The sequence below is a fragment of the Astyanax mexicanus genome, chromosome 25, assembly GCF_023375975.1.
Source record: "Astyanax mexicanus isolate ESR-SI-001 chromosome 25, AstMex3_surface, whole genome shotgun sequence".
Classification (NCBI taxonomy): Eukaryota; Metazoa; Chordata; class Actinopteri; order Characiformes; family Acestrorhamphidae; genus Astyanax; species Astyanax mexicanus.
The window spans coordinates 7611099-7632212 of NC_064432.1; the positions used below are offsets into that span (position 1 = coordinate 7611099).

Below are 21114 nucleotides of genomic sequence, written 5' to 3' on the forward strand. Positions count from 1 at the left end.
GTCCGTCAGTGACCCCCTCGTTACTGACGGACATGCCCGTTTCCCTGCAGCTCAGGGCACGTTGGACGCAGATGCCCTGACTGGCCACAATAGAGGCACCGTCCCTCTCGCATGCGGGCCTCACGTTCCTGCCTTGAGAGGCGAGTGTGACCCAGCTGCATGGGTTGGACACCTGCGTCCATAAAATCCCCTGATGTAGAGGGTTGTGCTGGAACAGCAGGCACCTTCCGGGAGCTGTGGGTGCTGCTGGACTCCCGGTGCCTACGTCGCTCTCTGAGTCTATTATCCAACCTTAGGGTTAGATCGATTAGATCATCGAGCGACGTAGGGAGATCACGAGGGGCCAGCTCATCCTTTAGCTCCTCAGAAAGGCCCTGCTGAAAAGCAGCTAGTAGTGCTACGGAGTTCCACCCGCTTTCCACCGCCAGGGTACGGAAATCAATGGCGTAGTCAGCCACGGATCTTTTCCCCTGACGTGTGTGCATGAGACGGGAACTGATATCTCCTCCGCGGACAGGGTGGTCAAATGTCCGAGACAGAGCTGTCGAAAATGACACCGCAGAGGCACACACGTCAGGCTGTCTCTCCCAAACTGGTGTAGCCCAATCCAGGGCCCGTCCAGTCAGGAGAGAGATCATGTAGGCCACCTTTGCTCGTTCAGTTGCAAAACGAGATGGCTGTTGCTCAAAAGCAAGGGAGCACTGAAGAAGGAAGCCCCGACATCCCCCTGGCTCTCCTGCATAACGCTCTGGGGTTGGCAGGTGTGGTTCTAGCCGCGGGGCTGTGGCCTCTGCTACCACAGGTGCCACATCCTGAGCTGCAACCAAGGGGGAAGCAGGCACAGGCTGAGGGGGGGCAGGCACCTCCTGAGGGGCAGAGGTGGCTTGGCAAAGGGCCTCAGTCAGACCCTGCAGCTGAGCTAGAATTTGCTGCAGGGCCTGCTCATGTCTGCCAATGGCAGCCCCTTGGCTAGTTAGGGCAACTTTAATCTGCTCCAAGTCAAGCTGCTCTGCTGGGTCCATAATGGTGGCTGTGTCTTTCTGTAAGGGCTCACCCAGAAAGGGAATCAAACTTAGGTTATTAGATCAAAACCACCTTACTGGGTGAGCTACCTAATAAAGGCAGTTAATAGGACCCAAGGGCAGTGTAGACAAGACTGAGAGCAGATTAAGTTGGAAATAAAATATAAACCAAAGTTTAATTGGTAGAGGAGTGCTCTACCACTCTTTTAGCCAAAACAGCTGCACCCAATGTGGGGGTTTTGGCGGGAAAAAGAGAACAAAGGATGCCAGGAGGAGGCTGGCTTTCCCAGGGGCAGGGAAAAATAGTTAAACAAAACAAAATGGCTCCTCCAACAAAAGGTAAACTCAAAAACTGAGATAGGGGAAAATAAAGGAGAAAAGGAAGGCACAGCCTTCCTTTTACAGATAAGTTATTTGTTTATTTATTTATTTATTTATTTATTTATTTGTTACTTTTTCTTTTACTCTCTCTTTGTTGAGAGGAAGGGAAAAGGAGGGAAAGAAAGAAATTATGTCTCAGGGACTCGAGAGCTCGAAAGTATAAGGGAATAGTAGCCACTTGGCCACTCACACACACTCTCACACACACAAAGACACAGCAACTGCTGGTCTGTGTTCCTCACTCTTTTAAAACCAACCCACAGGTGTTCCTGATTAGGCCTGATTGCTACCTGAGGCTGCCCGTTGCCCCCCTCTGGTGGTCGGAGGGCGCCTAGCCCTGGAGCCAGCCCTTACCCAACCAACCAAAAATCACTCCAAAAGCAAGGCTGTGTAATAGTAATAGTCGGCGAGGTCACAAAGAACACCAAGGTAACTTCTAAGCAACTGAAGGCCTCTAATGTTTGCTTCATTGATACTCTTCCTCTGTAAAAAGCTGATTTTATATGGGTAAAACGAATTAGTTGCTAATTGCTCTTATTGTATTAGTTTTGTATTAGTACCACTTACTTTTCTAGCCGTTTGCTGTCTTGCCTCACCTTTTGTTGGAATGTGTTATGCTTATTAATAAATGAAAAGTTGACCAAAAAAAAAACCCACTTGTAATATATAGGGTTTATACTGTCGACAATCAAATAAAAGTGACGGTTTATGTTAGAAACAAGTAGAACTACTACATTTTTATTATTATATTTGCATTTTAAAGGTAAAAAAAACGGTATACGTTTAGTACTATTAGTATTACTATTAAAATGTCTCTAAAGTGCATTTAATTAATATAGATATACTGTGTTTACCTCATTAGTGGTATAAATACAGCCACATTGCTTTGCATCTCTGGGCTCAGATAATTATATGACTGTGTGAAGTGGGTTCTTTTTTCTGTGCAAGTAAGTGTGTGTGTGTGTGTGTGTGTGTGTACACACACACACCCTGCAGTATAGTGTAATTAAAGTGCACAGTGCCTGATGGCAGAGAATCCACATTATCACTGAACACAGAGAGACCAGCAGCGTTTATTCACCAGTGCTTCACACACACACACACACACACACACACCGAACACACACACACACACACACAAAAAAATGTGGTGGTAATTCAAAGACCAAAGACCACCATGGCACATTAAAATACCAACCATTCGCCCTCATTCTCACTACAGCAGTAAAAATGCATTTATAGTGCATTATATGACATGCATAATACCTTATAATGACTGTAATAAGTCAATAAGTATAAAACCTCATAAGTACTTAGAGCGACAATTACAACACATTATAAACTACAGGTATAAGGGTTTATAAAGAAAGGGCTTGTAATGCCGTATAATATCTGTTCATAAGAGCATTGTACAATGTAGCGTTGTAATGCACTATAACGCAATTTTGGTACGTTTTGGTATAAAGCATTATAAGATTAAAATATCAACCATTCGCCCTCGTTCTCACTACAGCAGTATAAAACCATGATGTTCTGTTCTCTCGTAAGCTAAAGAGCTTAAAGCTCTGTTTACAGCAGCTAGTTAACTTTAGCTATCTTGTGTATAAGTAAGTATAGGTTTAAATCGGATCTCCGGTGAATTCTGCGTTTTACCGACACCTTAAATATACACCAGGGAAGCACAGTTTGACAGTTTAGACCTGGTGATTAGACACTGGCAGATGAAGACGAGGTTGAAGATTGGGTATCTCCTGCAGAACACTGATCTTATGGCTCAACAATGTCTGTAAGAGAAAGAACAAGGCTTATACAGGCTTATACCTGGCCTCCTGTGAAGCATGGTGGTGGGTGGGTCAGTCGTTCTCTGGGGCTGTTTCGCTTCTTCAGGTACAGGAAATCTCCCCCATGCCGTGTAGAAGGTTCCATAAATTCAGTTAACTAACTACTACTAAGGAAATCTTGGGTGGAAATGACATGCAGTCAGTGATGAAGCTGAAGCTTAGGAGATGTTGGACCTTCCAACAAGACAATGATCCCAAGCATACCTCTAAATCTACCATGGCTTGGTTGCAGAAGAAGGGCTGGAAGATTCTGAAGTGGCCAACACAGTCGCCCGACTTAAAAAGACTTAGAAAATCTCTGGTGGGACTTTGGGAAAAATTTGGAGGCCTTTGCCCATGAGGAATTGGGTAAGATACCTGTCGCTGCAAGAAACTTGTGTCAAGCCATGTTTTACGTCTTAAGGACGTTATTTCTGCTAAATAGTACTATGGCACACTGATTAAATGTATCGGCAGATGAAGACAATGTTGCAGTGAAGTCATCTGATCTTAGAGACAGTTATTGGACACGGATTAAGCTTCTTTTAGCAGCATCTGAATGGGCTAAACCAAGTGAAGATACACTTTCCTGCTGTAGAAAGAGCAGGCTTGTGGTGTAAGTAGTGCATGTGACTTCACACTTAACAGCAGTGAAGCCAGTCGCTTTGATGATTGACAACGCACCACCCCAGCGTGAGAAGTGAAATGACACATTTATGCACGTAAACAACTCATACCGGGACGAGGCACCGTGACTAACTCACGCGTAGACTGAGAGATATTTTTTTTACCCTTAAACTTTCAGCGTTCGGGATTGTGTCAGGTGGTGCAACTGATAGTCATGAGCCTAGCTGTCATTCAGAGAAATGAAAATAGATGTGAGATATGAAAAAAAAGCTCCAGGAACCAGAAACGAGCACTGAGGAGGAGGTGAAGGAGGAGGAAGAGGAGGAAGACGAAGGTCCAGTAAAAAGCCGTCATGAAAAGCCTGAATGTTTGTCCTTCACACTGCAGTAGTTGAACCGTCTCCAATGGAACAGCTCCCAAAAAAAAGGCAATAGTTCAAAAATGGCTGCTGATAGATTTGTGAAAAGATGCTGTTAATTAAACACCCAGAACTATGGATTTATTGGAGTCTTACGGCGCATCAATATCAATCGCAATATCAATATTTTGACTCATTTCAAATATATACAGCTCTGGAAAAAAATTAAGAGAGCGCTTCAGTTTCTGAATCAATTTATCTGATTTTGCTATTTATAGATATATATTTGAGTAAAATGAACATTGCTGTTTAATTCTATAAACTACAGACAACATTTCTCCCAAATTCCAAATAAAAATATTGTCATACAGAGCATTTATTTGTAGAAAGTGAGAAAAGACTGAAATAACAAAAAAAAAAAGATGCAAAGATTTCAGACCTCAAACTAGCAATGAAAACAAGTTTTAAGAATTCAGAAATCAATATTTGGTGGAATAACCCTGGTTTTTAATCACAGTTTTTAATTTCATGCTTCTTGGTTTCATGTTCTCTCCTCCACCAGTCTTACACACTGCTTTTGGATAACTTTATGCTTTACACTCCTGGTGCAAAAAGGGAAAGGAGGAATTTTGCTCCACTCATCTTTGCAGATCATCTCTAAATCATTAAGATTTTGTCTCTTGGCAACTCTGCGATTCAGCTCCCTCTTGAGGTGCTACTCCCTCTTGAGGCAGTGTGCTACTTTTTAAACCACTTCTTTGTTGCCTTGGCTGTATGTTTTTTGGGTCATTGTCTTGATGGAAGACCCAGCCACGACCCATTTTTAATGTCCTGGCAGAAGGAAGGAGGTTGTACCTCAGGATTTTATGATACATGGCTCCATCCTTTCTCCCATTGATTGATGTGGTGAAGTAGTCCTGTGCCTCTAGCAGAAAACGAGTTGATTAGACAACGAGTTGATTAGACGCGTCGCTACCCCTTCAAAATAGTTATTAATAGTTTTATTTATTAATTACTTTGTAAATACGTTACAAATCCTTAATAAGCGGTTACAACACATACATAGAACAGGCAACAGTGAGCTGTCACCTGTCAAATAGTGAACAGTGAATAATACAGAATATCAATTTAATACTTTAAAATGTTGATATATGCCACATTATCATTACTGGTTAAATAAACTTTATAAAGTATATAAATGCTAGTCATTTTTTTTATATGCTAGGCAAGAAAGACAAAGTAACACCAGTATCCAGAAAGATCTAAGGTTTGATCCTATAAATCAGGGGTGTCCAAACTTTTTTTGTTGGGGGCCAGAAAGAGAAATATATTTGAAGTCACGGGCCACAGACTCTGTAATAAAACAAATAATAAAATATACCACTTTAAATAATACATTTTCCTGATTACTTTCATTTACACACCATTTTACTTGACTTACTATCTTTATCTTTAACAGTATTGTGTAAACCAAGATTTTTCAAATTGATGTTTCATTTCATGATGTCTCTTAATATTAAACTCCTTAATTACGGCAACTTTTAGACTCTTTGGCTCGTTTTTCTGCACTACAACTGTGCACTCTCTCTGCTTTAAGACTCTTTGGCCCGTATTTCTGTGCTACAACTGCACACTCTCTCCGCTTTTAGACTCTTTGGCCTGTTTTTCTGCGCTACAACTGAGCACTCTCTCCGCTTTTAGACTCTTTGGCCCGTTTTTCTGCGCTACAACTGAGCGCTCTCTCCGCTTTTAGACTCTTTGGCCCGTTTTTCTGCGCTACAACTGAGTGCTCTCTACGCTTTTAGACTCTTTGGCTCGTTTTTCTGCGCTAAAACTGCGCACCCTCTCCGCTTTTAGACTCTTTGGCCCATTTTTCTGCACTAAAACTGCGCAGCCTCTCCACTTTTAGACTCTTTGGCCTGTTTTTCTGCGCTAAAACTGCGCACTCTCTCCGCTTTTAGACTCTTTGGCCTGTTTTTCTGCGCTAAAACTGCGCAGCCTCTCCACTTTTAGACTCTTTGGCCCGTTTTTCTGCGCTTCAACTTCACTCTCGCCGCTTTTAGACTCTTTGGCCCGTTTCTGACACCTAGCGTTCAAACTTTGAATCTCACATTATAAAAACCTGCTTAACAGCGGGCCAACTTTCATTCTGTTTCTAAAATACCTCACGGGCCGCTCCAAAAAAGGAAATGAATGCGGAATAACTATTTGGCAAATGAGAGTTCACTGTTGCTGTTTCAATGTATGTGTTGTAACTGCTTATTAATGGTTTATAATGCATTTACAACCCAATTAAGAGCGACGACAAACTCATTTATAAACCATTTATGAACCCTATATAAAGGTAGTTTTATTGTAAAGTGTGACCGAAGCGTCTAACTGGTCTGTAGGAGACAGAACTCTTAATGGTTGGTAGGGGATCAAATACTTATTTCATATCTCACCACCTCACTGCTTGAATTTCAACCTTATTAATTACTCTATTAAATAAAAAATTAGATGCTAACCTCCACTCTCACACAAATCAGCAACAAGCGCTGAGGGAGGAACGGAAGTCCTATAAAGAGTGAAAAAAACCTGAATGTTTGTCCTTGTAAATCCACAGCTAATGAAAGAGTTTCAATATAAAACAGAATCAAAGTCAATCGTGAGCCAACTAGATAAAATAACAAGCGTAATAAACGCAGGAACGGAAGTCAGTAAAAAATGACCTGTACTATAGGAACTCACGCATTCACACATTCAGCTATTAAATAGCTGGGAGGAAATTTAATTAGCAAGGTACAGAGCAACGCTCGCTAACCCTGATCCTGGAGGACACCCTGTCCAACACTTTTGAGTGTTTACACTGCTCCCAGTGCCTCTGGTGAAGAAATCAAATAATAATTAACAAGCACTTCATGGATTGAAAGTGGTGCCTTTAGAGTAGGGAAACCCCTAAAGGGTTCAAAATCAATATAACATGTCTTTTGTGTTTCAGCATAGCTGTTCAAATTTCAAGGTTTACTCTGAATTAACTCATTATTACAAATATAGTGGAATCTTGACCTTTATTTTAAAGTAGGTTTTGTACAATTTATACACTTTTGTGCCTGGTTAAATGTAAAAAAAATAAAAGTAAGAAGTCTTAAAAATAAAATTCTTTTTTTGTACTGTATTTTAGACATTTTTATGCAAATATATGGCTATTTTAAACCATTAACAAGCTCAAAGAAACTCCACGCTTCATTGGTGGATTTAAACAAAAAGGCACCATTTGCTTGTTGTAATTCTTCCAAATTAAATTAGAGTTTCTGAGAAAAATCATGTCCACATATGAGGACTTCAGTTTGATTTATTTCTATAGAACAAAATAAAGTCGCAATTAGTAATGATGTGCCTGAACACAGCAGCGTTTTTTGCCCGAGTACAACACAAAATTTGAAACAATAATTGTGTCTCTTTGAGCAGAATTAGTCACTTGAAATGCTGCTTTAACACGAAGACATAACAAAGCAAAAAAACAAACATTTACAGTATTTACTGTTCATTTACATTTCTGAGCAAAATCGAAACTAAGACATGTCACCACTAGGTGACAGTATAATGGCCTCATACGAGGACACCAGGTCCTTGTAGAGCAAAATGTCCACACATGTGGACGCCAGGTCCTAGGAGGTTAACCAAAGTAACATAGAATTTGATCCGAAGACAGCTGTAAAGATTAAAGAGAACACAACAGAAAAGCAATTCAATTAAATCAGGAAAAAATCACATTTTAGACGTTTTGAACAAGATTTTTGTGAAAACGCCACTGACTGAATGAATGAATGAAGGAATATAAAATGATCTGATCCGATTCATTAGCTCTGAAAGCAAACTGCTCCACAACACGTTTTAAATATAGTCTATATTTGCATGCTAACTTCAAATGTCTCCAAATCAATAAATCAATCAAAAAACTACAGATAGTCACTTTAAAAATCTCACCAATACCACCAAAAGGGTTTAACTGATGTCACGAGGTTCAAAAAAGGTTTGAGTGCTTTTTGTTGGTCCACAAATGTAGATGTCTAGAGTTTAAACAGAAGTATAGCATTGCAAACAAGTATTACATGTGTTTATACGAGGTACACAATCTTGTTTGGTGGTAAGACTTTGGTGGGGGCTCGTCCAGGATTGGGAGCAGTGGAGCAGGTGGTAGAAGAAGGGAAGGAAAGAAAGAAAAGAATAGCAGCTCTCAGCAGAAGGCCATGAACTATATGGAGTTCAGAGAGGGCAAGAGTTCGAACTAGTTCATACATAATTATTAGAGGTACAGAATCTTGTTTGGTGGTAGAATTTTAAGAACACAAGCAGGTCACAAGTTTGACATTTTCCGATCTCATTTCTCTCGTTCTCGTTGTAGATATGGAACGACTACAAGCTGAAATGGATACCAGCAGAATTTGATGGTATCGAGTACATCAGGGTTCCGTCCAATAAGATCTGGAGGCCAGACATTGTGCTCTACAACAAGTAAGTCCAGTGAATCAGTTAAATTTGACCTATGAAATTGAGTTCAAATGTTTTTCCAGGCAGATTTCAATTAATTTCTTCGCAAGGCTAGGGACTGTGTCTGAGAGCAATTATAAAAGGTGACCGAAAGGGCGTAAAGTTATCTCTCAAATTACAGGTACGAAATTAACTTTTCTTCAACTCCCCTTTTTTTGCTGCAGTGCTGTAGGTGACTTCTTGGTGGAAGACAAAACCAAAGCTTTGCTTAAGTTTGACGGCACCATCACGTGGGTCCCTCCAGCCATCTTCAAATCCTCCTGCCCAATGGATATCACCTACTTCCCATTCGACTACCAAAACTGTTCCATGAAGTTTGGGTCATGGACCTACGACAAGGCCAAGATCGATCTGGTCCTGATTGGCTCTAAGGTCAACCTCAAAGACTTTTGGGAGAGCGGAGAGTGGGAGATCATTGACGCACCTGGATACAAGCATGACATCAAGTACAACTGCTGCGAGGAGATATACCCAGACATCACCTATAGCTTCTACATCCGTCGCCTTCCCCTGTTCTACACCATCAATCTCATTATCCCGTGCCTCCTCATTTCCTTCTTAACAGTCCTGGTTTTCTACCTTCCATCAGACTGTGGGGAGAAGGTTACACTCTGCATCTCAGTCCTTCTGTCCCTTACCGTGTTCCTGCTGGTCATCACGGAGACCATTCCGTCTACCTCCTTGGTAATCCCTCTGATTGGCGAGTACCTGCTCTTCACCATGATATTCGTTACACTCTCAATCGTCATCACTGTCTTCGTACTCAACGTTCACTACCGAACGCCCACTACCCACACCATGCCCGGGTGGGTCCGCACCGTCTTCCTCCGGGCCTTGCCTCGCATCATGCTGATGCGGCGCCCAATCGATCAATCAGAATCTTCAACTAAGGGCGGCGGACACGAAAGTGGGGGCTCGTCCGGGATCGGCAGCAGTGGAGGAGGTGGTAGAGGAGGGGAAGGGAAGAAGAGGAAGAACAGCAGCTCTCAGCAGGGGGCTATGAACTGTTTGGAGTTTGGAGAGGGCAAGGGTTCGGGCGAGGGGAAGAAAGGAGGTTGCCCATGTCATCCAGCGAAAGAGGGGCCCGAAGTGGATTGTGGAAAAGTGAGTCGCCAGTTGAGCCCACAAGCCATAAACACGGTTGTGGCTTTTTCAGTGGTGTCTCCAGAGATCAAGCAGGCCATTGAAAGTGTCAAGTACATCGCGGAGAACATGAGGAGCCGCAACAAGGCTAAAGAGGTAGGTATCTACCAGTGCAGTGTGGGCAGCGTGCCAAGTCCTGCTGGAAAATGAAATCCGCATCTTTATAAAAATGAGAGTCAGCAGAGGGAAGCATGAAGTGCTGTAAGGTTTTGTGGGAAAACAAAACTGCACTGAGTTTAGACTTGATAATAAAACACAGTGGATCAACACCAGCAGATGACAGACATGTCTCTCCGAACCATCACTGACTGTGATCAGTAAATTTTACATTTCATTTGTAAATCAAGGGAGCAGAGTCAGGAGGAAGAGTGGACAGACACACAGTCCAAACTGCTTGAGGTCTAGTGTGAAGTTTCCACAATCAGTGATGGTTTGGGGAGACATGTCATCTGCTGGTGTTGGTCCACTGTGTTTTAAGTCCAAAGTCAGTTCAGTGCTGACAGCTTTTATGGGATTTCATTTTCCAGCAGGACTTGGAACACTGCCCACTCTGCGAATAAAAGAAATAAACATAAGTTCACCATGCTACGAACATCTAAAGCTTAAGACATTCAGATGTTTCCAGCACAAACAAGTCCGTTCACCATGATGCCTACAGTGTCACAGGCTTTAGCTCTGTAATATCCTAGTTAGCATGAATTATGACTCACAGCTCCAAATCTAGCATGAGTTCGCAGAACAACGGCGCTCTGCTAGAGTGGAGAGGAGCGTTTAGAGAGGAGCTTTTTATCTAAAAATACAGCCTTTAAGTCCCTCCGTTGAGGATCAGGACTTTGATATGGAAAAGTCTACACGCTTCTTTCTCATGCGCACTTCCCCGTCGCCGCCTTGTCACAGAGGCTGTGTCTTGGGGACGGATGATATTAGCATTGTAATGCTCCGTAGATTCAGGTCTTAGCTCTTCATGGCACGATGATTATGGAATATCATGCTAATCCTCTTTCTGTTGTGGTAATGGGTCCTTATAAGAATACTGTGCCTTTTGGCGTCTTATAACTATGACTTGTAGGTTGCAGGGTGTTTATTTTTTTGGCAATTCATTCTTTATACGACTAATGATTTAAATAGCTTGATATATAGCTCTGGAAAAAAATAAGAGGCCACTTAAAAACGACGAGGTTATTTGATTTTCCAAATTGAAAACCTCTGGAATATAATCAAGAGGAAGATGGATGATCACAAGCCATCAACCCAAGCTGAACTGCTTGATTTTGCACCAGGAGTAAAATAATAAAGTTATCTAAAAGCAGTGTGTAAGACTGGTGGAGGAGGAGAACATGCCAAGAAGCATGAAAACTGTGATTAAAAACCAGAGTTATTCCACCAAATATTGATTTTTGAACTCTTATAACTTGAATATGAATATGAACTGTTTTCTGAAAGCTCTGCATCTTTTCTGTTATTTCAGCCATTTCTCATTTTCTGCAAATAAATGCTCTAAATGACAATATTTTATTTGGAATTTGGGAGAAATGTTGTATGTAGTTTATAGAATGAAACAAAAATTGTAATTTTACTCAAACATTTACCTACAAATAGCAAAATCAAAAGTGGTCTCTTAATTTTTTTTCCAAAGAAGAATTGACATCTCTAAATTAATTCAAACAAACAACTTTTACCTTTTTTTTTTTTTTTCATTTTTTGACCAACTTAGACAGGCAACACTGTAGACATGGCAAAATTGTAACCCTCACATCACTCTATTAAAAAATTGTATAAAATGTACAAAACATGCTTTAAAGTGAGGCTAAAAAAAATGTTAATCTAAAAAAAAAATATTGTTACACAGCATTATGGACACAAAAGGCACAATTTATTGATATTGACCTTTTTTGTTTTTTCTCTTTTCCATACATGATTCATCCCATCTTTTCCACTACAACACCCCCCCCCCCACACACACACCATTTCTTGCTCCCTTCCTCCTTCTTTCTTCATGGTTTTCTTCCATCTCTTTGGCCTCTTTCAGGTGGAAGATGACTGGAAGTACGTTGCCATGGTGATTGACCGGATCTTCCTCTGGGTCTTCGTGCTGGTCTGCGTGCTTGGAACGGTGGGCCTCTTCTTCCAGCCTCTTATTGGTTTCCTCTCATAACTGCCGGCCAATCACGTGCACTGGATTGGCTTTCCCAGCCAATCAGAGACACAGGACAGTCTGTCTCAGCCGATTACCCAAATCACTGACACGCCAATTACAACCACTTCTGCTTTACGGCAACAAAAACAAAAAGACACTGCAATCGACTGGACTGCTTGGTAAAGCTAAACAACGAATCAAGTGTTGATGAGGTGTTCAATGTTCGGGTGCAATAAACAGCCAATCAGTAGTTCTAGATCTTCTCCGCCACATTGCAGTACAGATTGCCACAAGCTGCGTTCCAAAGTCTAGGCTGTAGTCGAGGTCGAGCAGGTCTTCTATAGGACTGTCCTTCAAAGGTTTTGCTCTTGAGGCTTCATTTTCTGCAATTTTCGCCCAATTGTTGAGGAGCTCTTCTTCTTTTTTTTCCTTCACATTGAGCATTTACAGAGAACCACGTGTAACCGAAGGCCAAGATGCATCAGTTGCGTCCTTCAATTCCCTCAAAACGTCAGCTGCATTTCTGTAACAGCCGTATACAAAGAGTCTTTCACTTTAAAACAGCCTTCTATGATGTAGCGGCCAAGAATGGCAGCCCACCTCCACTGCAGCCTACGTTTTGGAAAGCAGCTACAGTGTCAGCGGGGTTGATGTTTGCTATTTTGGTGCATGCAAACAGCTAATCAGGTGTTCGCTAATCTCCCTTTATCCTCAAATGGCTAACGGCACGTTTTAACGGCCTTCGTAAACCCGCAAGACAGTCAGAAATTAGCTGTTTACAGATATACAACTTTATCCGTTTGTATCAATTACTTTTACCAATGAAGTATGGCACTTTCTATGGAAATTTCTTTCTTTCTCCTTTCATACAATCATGTCTGTTCCCCACAACTGGAAAGTCAAAAGGGAAACTACTTGATATGCAGGAACAAAGCAACTAGTAAACTAAAAAGCAGAAACTGAGAAAAACGAAAAGCGACATGACGAGACGTGGAGAACGTAGAGGGCAGAGCATATGGAGCACAAATAGAACGAAGCCAGAAGGTTGTAGAACAGAAAAACATGAGAGATCTGAAGGATCTGTAGCAGAAGAAGTCTGCATACAAGGTTTTTTAAAATGATGTCAAATAGAACAAAGTCAAAAAAGGTCTTAGAACCGATAGGGAGAGGCCAGATGATGACAGAAGGTTCGAGAACGTACAAAAATCTAGGTCAAGCCAGAAAAAGACAGAAATGTTTGGGTCATAAGTTTCTGAAACAGAAAGAGGTTCAATTTTTCAACAGGTATCGATCCTAGAATAGACTGAAAAGGTGACGATGGTTCAGAAGGTTCTAGAAAAAATACGATGGAGCCAGGTTCTAAAAAAAATGTTGGGGCTAGAAGGTTTCAGACAAGACAGAACAGATAGAACAAAGTCAGAAAGGTCTTAGAACCAATAGGGAGAAGGTTCTTGAACATCCAAAAAAGCCAGAATAGTTCAGGTCATATATATATATATATATATATATATATATATATATATATATATATATATATACATACAACTGTCTCTATTAAATTTGTAGTTACACATTAACAATTTGTGTAATAACTATGTAACTACTGGTGAAGATTCCACAATTATAGGTCGATTACAGTTGTACATGTTACACAATTACACATGAGTATAAAGTATCTTTCTCAAAATGTGACCTTGAGATGTTGATTAAAACTAAAATGTAACCTGATGGTTTGACATCACAAAATTTAAAAAAGGTCAGTCAAGAAAGTGATCATAGTTTGTTGATTTGCAATGACATACCCTGTAAAACTGTAATTAATATGTAATAATGCGTATTTCACCAGTAGTTACACTGTTATTACATGGATTGAAACTGAAACATGAACCAATACTGGTTCTATCTTCTAGAATCATCAGGAATCCACTAGGAATGGAAGATCAAGACCAAGAGTTCCCCTGTTGCACAGGATAAGTTAATCAGAGTTACCAGCCTCAGCTATTTTGCTTTTTTGCCAGCTATAACATCAGTTACCATAATTATCAAAGTCGATATTTGCATCTTCCTCCCTGACGGGGACAAACTGCCAATTGCTTCTCAGGAAAATTGCGCAAAATACGCACTAACCGCTGGAGGTCAACGACGATTTGTCGCAAGGTGACGTCCAGCTCGGTATTCTTATAGAGGATAAAAGCCAACATTGTAAACGTGAGTTGGCATTAGTTTAGAATGTGTACGATTAAAAAAAAAACACTCAAGTGGGTCAGATTTACAAACTTACAGATTTACTTGCATTTGTTCATTTTCGGTTGCATTAATAAATACGTTACATTTTTTCCATGTTCAGTGGCTTGCAAAAGTATTCATCCCACTGGAACTTTTCCATATTTTATCACTTTACAACCACAAATTAAATGTATTTTATTGAGATTTTAAGTGATAAAAGTGTGAAGTGGAACAGAAATAATGCATGGTTTTCAAAAATGTTATTGCTGTAAGTGCTTTGGGGTTTATCTCTTCTGAGATAAGAGATAACTGAGATTTTTGCTCATTCTTCTTTATAAAAACAGCTCAAGCTCAGCCAGGTTGAATGAAAAGCGTCTTTTTTTATTTACGTCTTGCCACAGAAGCTCAATGCGATTTAAGACTGTGTCATTCTAACACATGAATATTCTTTGATCTAAACCATTCCACTGTAGCTCTGGCTGTATGTTTAGGGTCATCGTCTTGTTGGAAAGTGAATCTCCTTCCCAGTCTCAAGTCTTTTATTGCCTTCAACAGGTTTTCTTTCAGGATTCTCCTGTATTTATCTCCATCCATCTTCCCATTAACTAACTCCTTACTCTGTCCCTGCTGAAGACAATAAAGCATCTCTACAGCATGATGCTGCCACCACCATGTTTCACAGTAAGGATGGTATGTTCAGGGTTATGAGTAAGGTTACTTTTCCTCCCCATATAACGCTTTACATTTAAGCCAGAAAGCTCAAAATTGGTCTGATCTAACCATGGCACCTTCTTTCACATTTCCTCAATTCATATTTTCTTTTATTTAACAATGGATTTAGTCTTGCCAATACAATAGTTGTCCTGTGGACAGATTCTCCCACCTGAGCTGTGGATCTCTGCAGCTCCTCCAGAGTGACCATGGACCTCTTGGCTGCTTCGTCTCTAATCAGTGCTCTTTTTGCTCGATCTGCCAGTTTGGGTGGACCATGGCCATGTCTTGGTAGGTTTGCAGTCGTAGAATACTTTTTGGAGTTTGAGATTTCTGGATGATGGGTTGAACAGCGCTTCTTGGGATTCTCAAAGCTTGGCATATGTTTTTATAACGTAACCCTACTTACAATCTCAATAAAATACATTTAAGTTTAGTGGTTGTCAAAGGTGGCAAAATGTGGAAAATGTCAAGGGGTATGAATACTTTTGCAAGCCACCGCGCACAGGAAGGGGAGGAGGAAGAGAGGAGTTACAGGGATATTGATGTTGAAAAAAAAATGAAAGCCTCGACTTAAGCAGAAATGCTTTAGCTTTTTTATCATTTTTTTTTTACAAAAAAAACGACTGCATCGCATGATTCTTCCTACACTTCTCTCTCTTCTTTGCTCTTTCTCTCTCTCTCTCTCTTTCTCTCATAGAAACAGTAATCCCTTCCTCGATGTCACCGTTTAAAATGTTCCTTTACAAAAGCTGTGCTTCTCCTTGTCAGCAGCTGACACTTTTTTGTAAATCTGCTTCACAAATGTTCTTCAAATAAAAAACACTTCCTGTCTGACGTCTGACTGCCTCAATCGCGTCGCTATCGCTGTGTCGACGTGCGAGTCTTTAAGGCTATAAGCGTGTGTTTCCGTGAGCGTCTGAGGAGACGCGTGAGCTTATCTCCGGCTGCCCGGGCATGACAGCAGCTCTGAAAAAGCCTCTGGTTTTTGCGTCCGGCTTTGCTGGTGTTAAAGGAGCTGTTTGAAGTAGCGGAATTATCATAAGTTTCTCTTAACGTAAAACTGACTCCAGGGCTGATCGTCTTCTTTCCAGCTGAACCTTCCTAGCTGGTGTTGATGTTAATGTTTATTTTTCTTCACATAAAGGTGTGAACAGATGGTTTTGTGCTTTTTTAGCACCAAACATTTCTCCCAAATTCCAAATCAAAATATCGTCATTTAGTGCATTTATTTGCAGAAAATGAGAAATGGCTGAAATAACAAAAAAAGATGCAGAGCTTTCTCAAATAGACCTCAAATAACGCAAAGAAAACAAGTTCATATTCATAAAGTTTTAAGAGTTCAGAAATAATCAATATTTGGTGGAATAACCCTGGTTGGTTTCTAATCACAGTTTTTTAAAAGCATCTTGGCATCATGTTCTCCTTCTCCACCAGTCTTACACACTGCTTTTGGATAACTTGCATAACGATGCTTTACACTCCTGGTGCAAAAAATTCAAGCAGTTCATCTTAAATTGGTTTGATGGCTTGTGATCATCCATCTTCCTCTTGATTATATTCCAGAGGTTTTCAATTTGGTAAAATCAAAGAAACTCATCGTTTTTAAGTGCTCTCTTATTTTTTTTTTTCCAGAGTTGTATAAGGGGGTCCCAGCCTCCTCCTTTATAATATATACCTCCATTTTTACCTTTGAATAAACAAATTAAATCATTTTAATTCTGTTAGTTACCTTTTAAAACTTTCCGTGATTTCCCTTTTCAATCAAAATGCATTATTTATTTATATATACAAATACAGTATAAAACCTAATAGATTATATTAGAAAAAATGTATATAATAATATTCTAATATTAAGTAAGAACTTACCCTGCGTTCACACTGGAAAGCGACAAAGCGACAGGCGACCATTCATTTCCTATGGCAGGGCGCGATTTGTCGCCGTGACACGCGAGAGGCGACAAAGCGACAGAGCGACAGAGCGACAAGCGACACGGAGATGAATTTTTCTCAACTCTATGCAAATGAGTTATGACGCGGTGAAGCGACATTCTAACCCGATTGGCTCCTAGCTTTTCTTTGGACCAATCACAAACAAGGCGGTTCGACGTCCTCTGAATTTCTAGTTTCTTTCCCGGTTCTTTCTGTTGAACGGGGTGGACCCACATCAGTCTGTGGGAACGGCTGCGTTTCCAGCGCAGTTAAATCACAGAAACGCACAAGAGTCCAGCAAGGTTGGGAGTTATAGCTGGAGAATAAAGTGGCCAAGTGATTCCTTTTTTGTGCCTTTTTTCTTGTCGGAGGCTGGACCATGATAAACGCGGGCGTTGAGCTTGACACGCCCACAAGCGACAAACGCTGGGCGACACAAGCGACTCGTCGCGTTCCAGTGTGAACGCAGGGTTAAGCTGAAGAAACCTTCAAACCTTCTAATCAGGCTTTCATTTCCTTAAATGACAAACAAGGGCAGTATAACTGTGCAGCAACACAACTGTGAACACTGCAACACTCGACAATAAAGAAAACAGCAACTTGCTCTGACAGCCTACAACACTAAACGCCTAGTGTAGTAGGTGTTTCTAATAAAGTGGCCACCATTGATTAGAAGGACAGTCTACAGTAGAGTAGTAGGTGTTTCCAATAAAGTGGCCACCAGTAATTGCTAGTATGCTGATGTCTGTTATCTCTGGTTGTATATAAAGAACTGAAGGATTATTACAGAATTGAATAGACTCTTTTCTTTCACTCGTGAGCTCGTCACTACTGATGCTCTCGCTCCGGGCTGAAGTGTGTGTGTGTGTGTGTGTGTGTAGGCTCTTGTGAAATTGTAACGCAGTGTGTGTACGAGTCTCTCGTGTGTGTGTGTGTGTGTGTGTGTGTGTGAGCTCTCTCTGGAGTGAGTTTGGAGCAGACAGCCCGTGTCCTCTGTTAGCTGAATGAGTCTCATTGAAGTGGACGGACCTCGTGCACCAGACCGCCGGCCATATGCTGTAGTGAACTCACGGCTGGATCTCAAGGTTGCATCTCGACGCTGGTGCTGTAACACATGCCGGATCACGCTGATCTGAATCCAGTTAGCCGTGGTTCAGATCAGGACACGAGTGAGTGCCATCCCTTTGTTTGTAGCCCGTCTCTGTCACATTCTGTGGTAAATCTGTTTAGAACCCTGTACATTCTATTCTGTGTACATTTTAGTCCTGAAAAACACTGGATCCTCTGAATTACGAGATCGTTTAAGAGTCGTAATGAGAAAAATGCTAGTTTTAAGCTAATGCTACAGTATTAGTGAACTGACCTCCCAGCACAGCTGCAGAGATCAGCAGGAGACTCTTTTCGGTGCAACACCAGCGCAACCAAAACTCCGGCCGTAAGTTTACAGCATACTACACACAGCTGATCCAACTAATGAACTAACTGCTAACTAACATTAGTATAAACTAATGACCGTAATTAAATATTAAACCTTTTCGGGGAAGCGCTGCTGATGTGGTGTTATGCAGAATCCAGTCCGGGGTCATTTCCAGCCGCTGTGCTGTGACCTAAGTGAAGCATTAGCTTAAAGTTAGCATTTTTCTAATAACTACGCTTAAACGATCCTGTAATTTAGAGAATGCAGTGATATTTAGGAGGTAAATGTACACAGAATAAAACGTACAGGATTCTGAACATTTTTATTTATTTATTTACCACAGAATGTGATAGAAAGTGTTTGAAAAGCCCATTCAAATTCCCCATTCACTTGAACCGCTTAGACACGGAACCCCAAATATGGGCATAAACAACATGGCGCCGACAACAAAATGACGTCACGACTTCAGTGGTTTATAGCGAGGACAGTTTCGACTCTTCTGGAAAGGCTTTCCACAAGGTTTAGGAGTGTCTTTAGGGACATTTTCGAACCCCTAATTCTTCCTGAAGTGCATTTGGTCAGAACTCAGTTCAGGCCAGTCAAGTTCTTTCACGCTATGGCCACCATTTACCCCTACCCCTCTGTTTTGCGCATTCACACCGTGGGGTACGGTTAGGGGGAAGGGATAGGGTTTTTCGGATGCACACTTCAAACAAGTTTAATGTGTAGTTTCAATGTTTCTATGGCCAAATTTTTCAGAACAAGCGTCTTTTAAAGTGAGAAAAGCCCAGTCGCCTCAGCCGTCCTACTCTCGTGGAGTTCTCTCTCGAGTCTGGGTCAATCAGGGCTAATTAGTCCATTTCCTTCAGCTGGACGCTTGTTAGCTATGTTAGCCAAGTAGCCTCGTCCAGTACAAACTTGCTTTTTCAGCAAACCGTCGCTTTAAAGTCCCGGTGCATTCACCAGCTCACCCTAATTAACTCCATTAAAGCTTCTTCACGGCCAGATCTGAGCGTACGAAGAAAACAAAGATCCCCGATCACAGACCACTGCAATAAATGAATTCTTTAATCACACACTCTCCACCTCCGATTAGCCTAATCTGCTTTTATGTAAATGAGGGGATTAATGCGTGTCAGAGAGACGAAAATTAACAGCAAGGGATAAATATGGGAGAGAAGATCGGAGAGAGAGATTCTGAGAACGAGAAATTAGGGAAAGAGAGAGAGAGAGAGAGAAATAAAGAATGAAAGAGAGGAATTTTAGTGTGTCTAATTCAGCATAAGACTCATTTCCTAGATGCCAAATAGAAATCTATCAGTTTCTCTTTCTCTCATTCTTTACCTCTCTTTTCTGCTCTTTCACTCTTTTTCTCCTTTTTTACCTGTCTTATTGGCTCCCTCCTCTTTCTTACTTTATCCTTCTTTGTTGTTCTTTACCTCTTTCTTCCCCTTTTCACATTCCTCGCTCCTCTTTTTCTTTTCTCTTACTTTTTTTCTAATGTAGCTTTTCCTCTTTCGCTATCTTAATTTCTCTTCTTTTCTGCTCTTACTTTCTCTCCTTTTTCTCCTTTCTCATTCCTTACGTTTATCGTTTTCTCTCTATCCCTCTTTACACTTCTTTCCTTTTTCCTGGTCTTGCTTTCTCTCTTTCGCTCTATCCTTTCATTCTCCTGTCTTTGCTTCTTTCCCTCTCCTCTTCTCTCTTTCTAATTTTACTCTTTTCTTTACTTTTTTCTGCTTTTTCACCATCTTACTATCTTTTTATGCTTTTATTTTCTGTCTCCCTTCTTTTTTGTTACTTAACAATTTTCTCTTTCTCTCTTTCCATACACATTTGTTTCACTCTTCTTTTCATCACACTTGCTTCTCTTGCTTTTAGTGTCCTCTGTCATTTTTTTTCTTTCATTTCGTTCTTTTACTCTCATACTTTACCATCTTTACCTCTTACTTTCCGTTATTTTTTTCTTTCTGTTATACATACCTCATTACTGTCTTTCTCCTTCCCTCACTTTATTCTTTTTTCTGGTTCTTTACCTCTATTTTTCCTCTCCAATTTCTTCTGTTTCCCTCTCTTTTTTTCTTTCTCTCCCTTTCTCAACGATTTCTCTGTATTTCTTTACCTATCCCACGTTTCTTACTTTCGCACTTTTAATGTACCACTCTCTCCCTTTCTCAGTCCCTATTTTCTTTCTTTCTTTCTTTCTTTCTTTCTTTCTTTCTTTCTTTCTTCTGTTTTTCATACTTCCTCTACACCATTCTCTCTCCATGGCCCACAATGGGACCTGTGTGTTACTATATATGGAATCTAAGGCTTTTCTCATGGCAACAGCATCCCATAATGCAAGGGACACAATTCTTGCAGTTCTGTGTAATTCTTCATCTTTCTCTCACACACACACACACACAGATACACACACACCTGGATCGTGAAGTGGGTTTTCATGTAGCATGCAGTAGTACATGTGTTGTAAAAACAGCTTCTTTTTTTTGTCAAAAGGAAGTTTATATACCTATACTAGGACACCAAGGCCTGATCCCATTTCTCTTTTGTACCCCTACCCCTTGTTTTTGAATGTAATCCTTCCCCTTAGAACAGAGTTACAAGACAAAGGGGTGAAATACTCCCCCTAGGAATTGGGACAACTCTTTAAGGTATAGCAATATCAGCGGAGCACTTGCTAAAGTTCAGCAACCTAGCTGCTGCTGCGTAACTAGGAGTAGTAGAAGGAACTTTAAGGCTTTATCATATGTCTTCTTGTGCCTCTGAAAAATCTCTGATTGAAGGCTCATGCAGCACTAAAACGA

At 40.8% G+C, this 21114-nt stretch overlaps 1 protein-coding gene across 1 annotated transcript in view; it reads left to right on the forward strand.

Moving 5' to 3' along the window:
• chrna6 (cholinergic receptor, nicotinic, alpha 6) overlaps positions 1-13302 on the forward strand; it is a 44814-nt gene extending 31512 nt beyond the window's left edge. Inside the window, exons 4-6 of the mRNA XM_022681758.2 lie at positions 8596-8705; positions 8906-9980; positions 11914-13302. Of these exons, the coding sequence (XP_022537479.2) occupies positions 8596-8705; positions 8906-9980; positions 11914-12039 (1311 nt within the window). The 3' untranslated portion in view covers positions 12040-13302. The remainder of the gene's footprint in view (positions 1-8595; positions 8706-8905; positions 9981-11913) is intronic.
• Positions 13303-21114: the final 7812 nt, after the last annotated feature.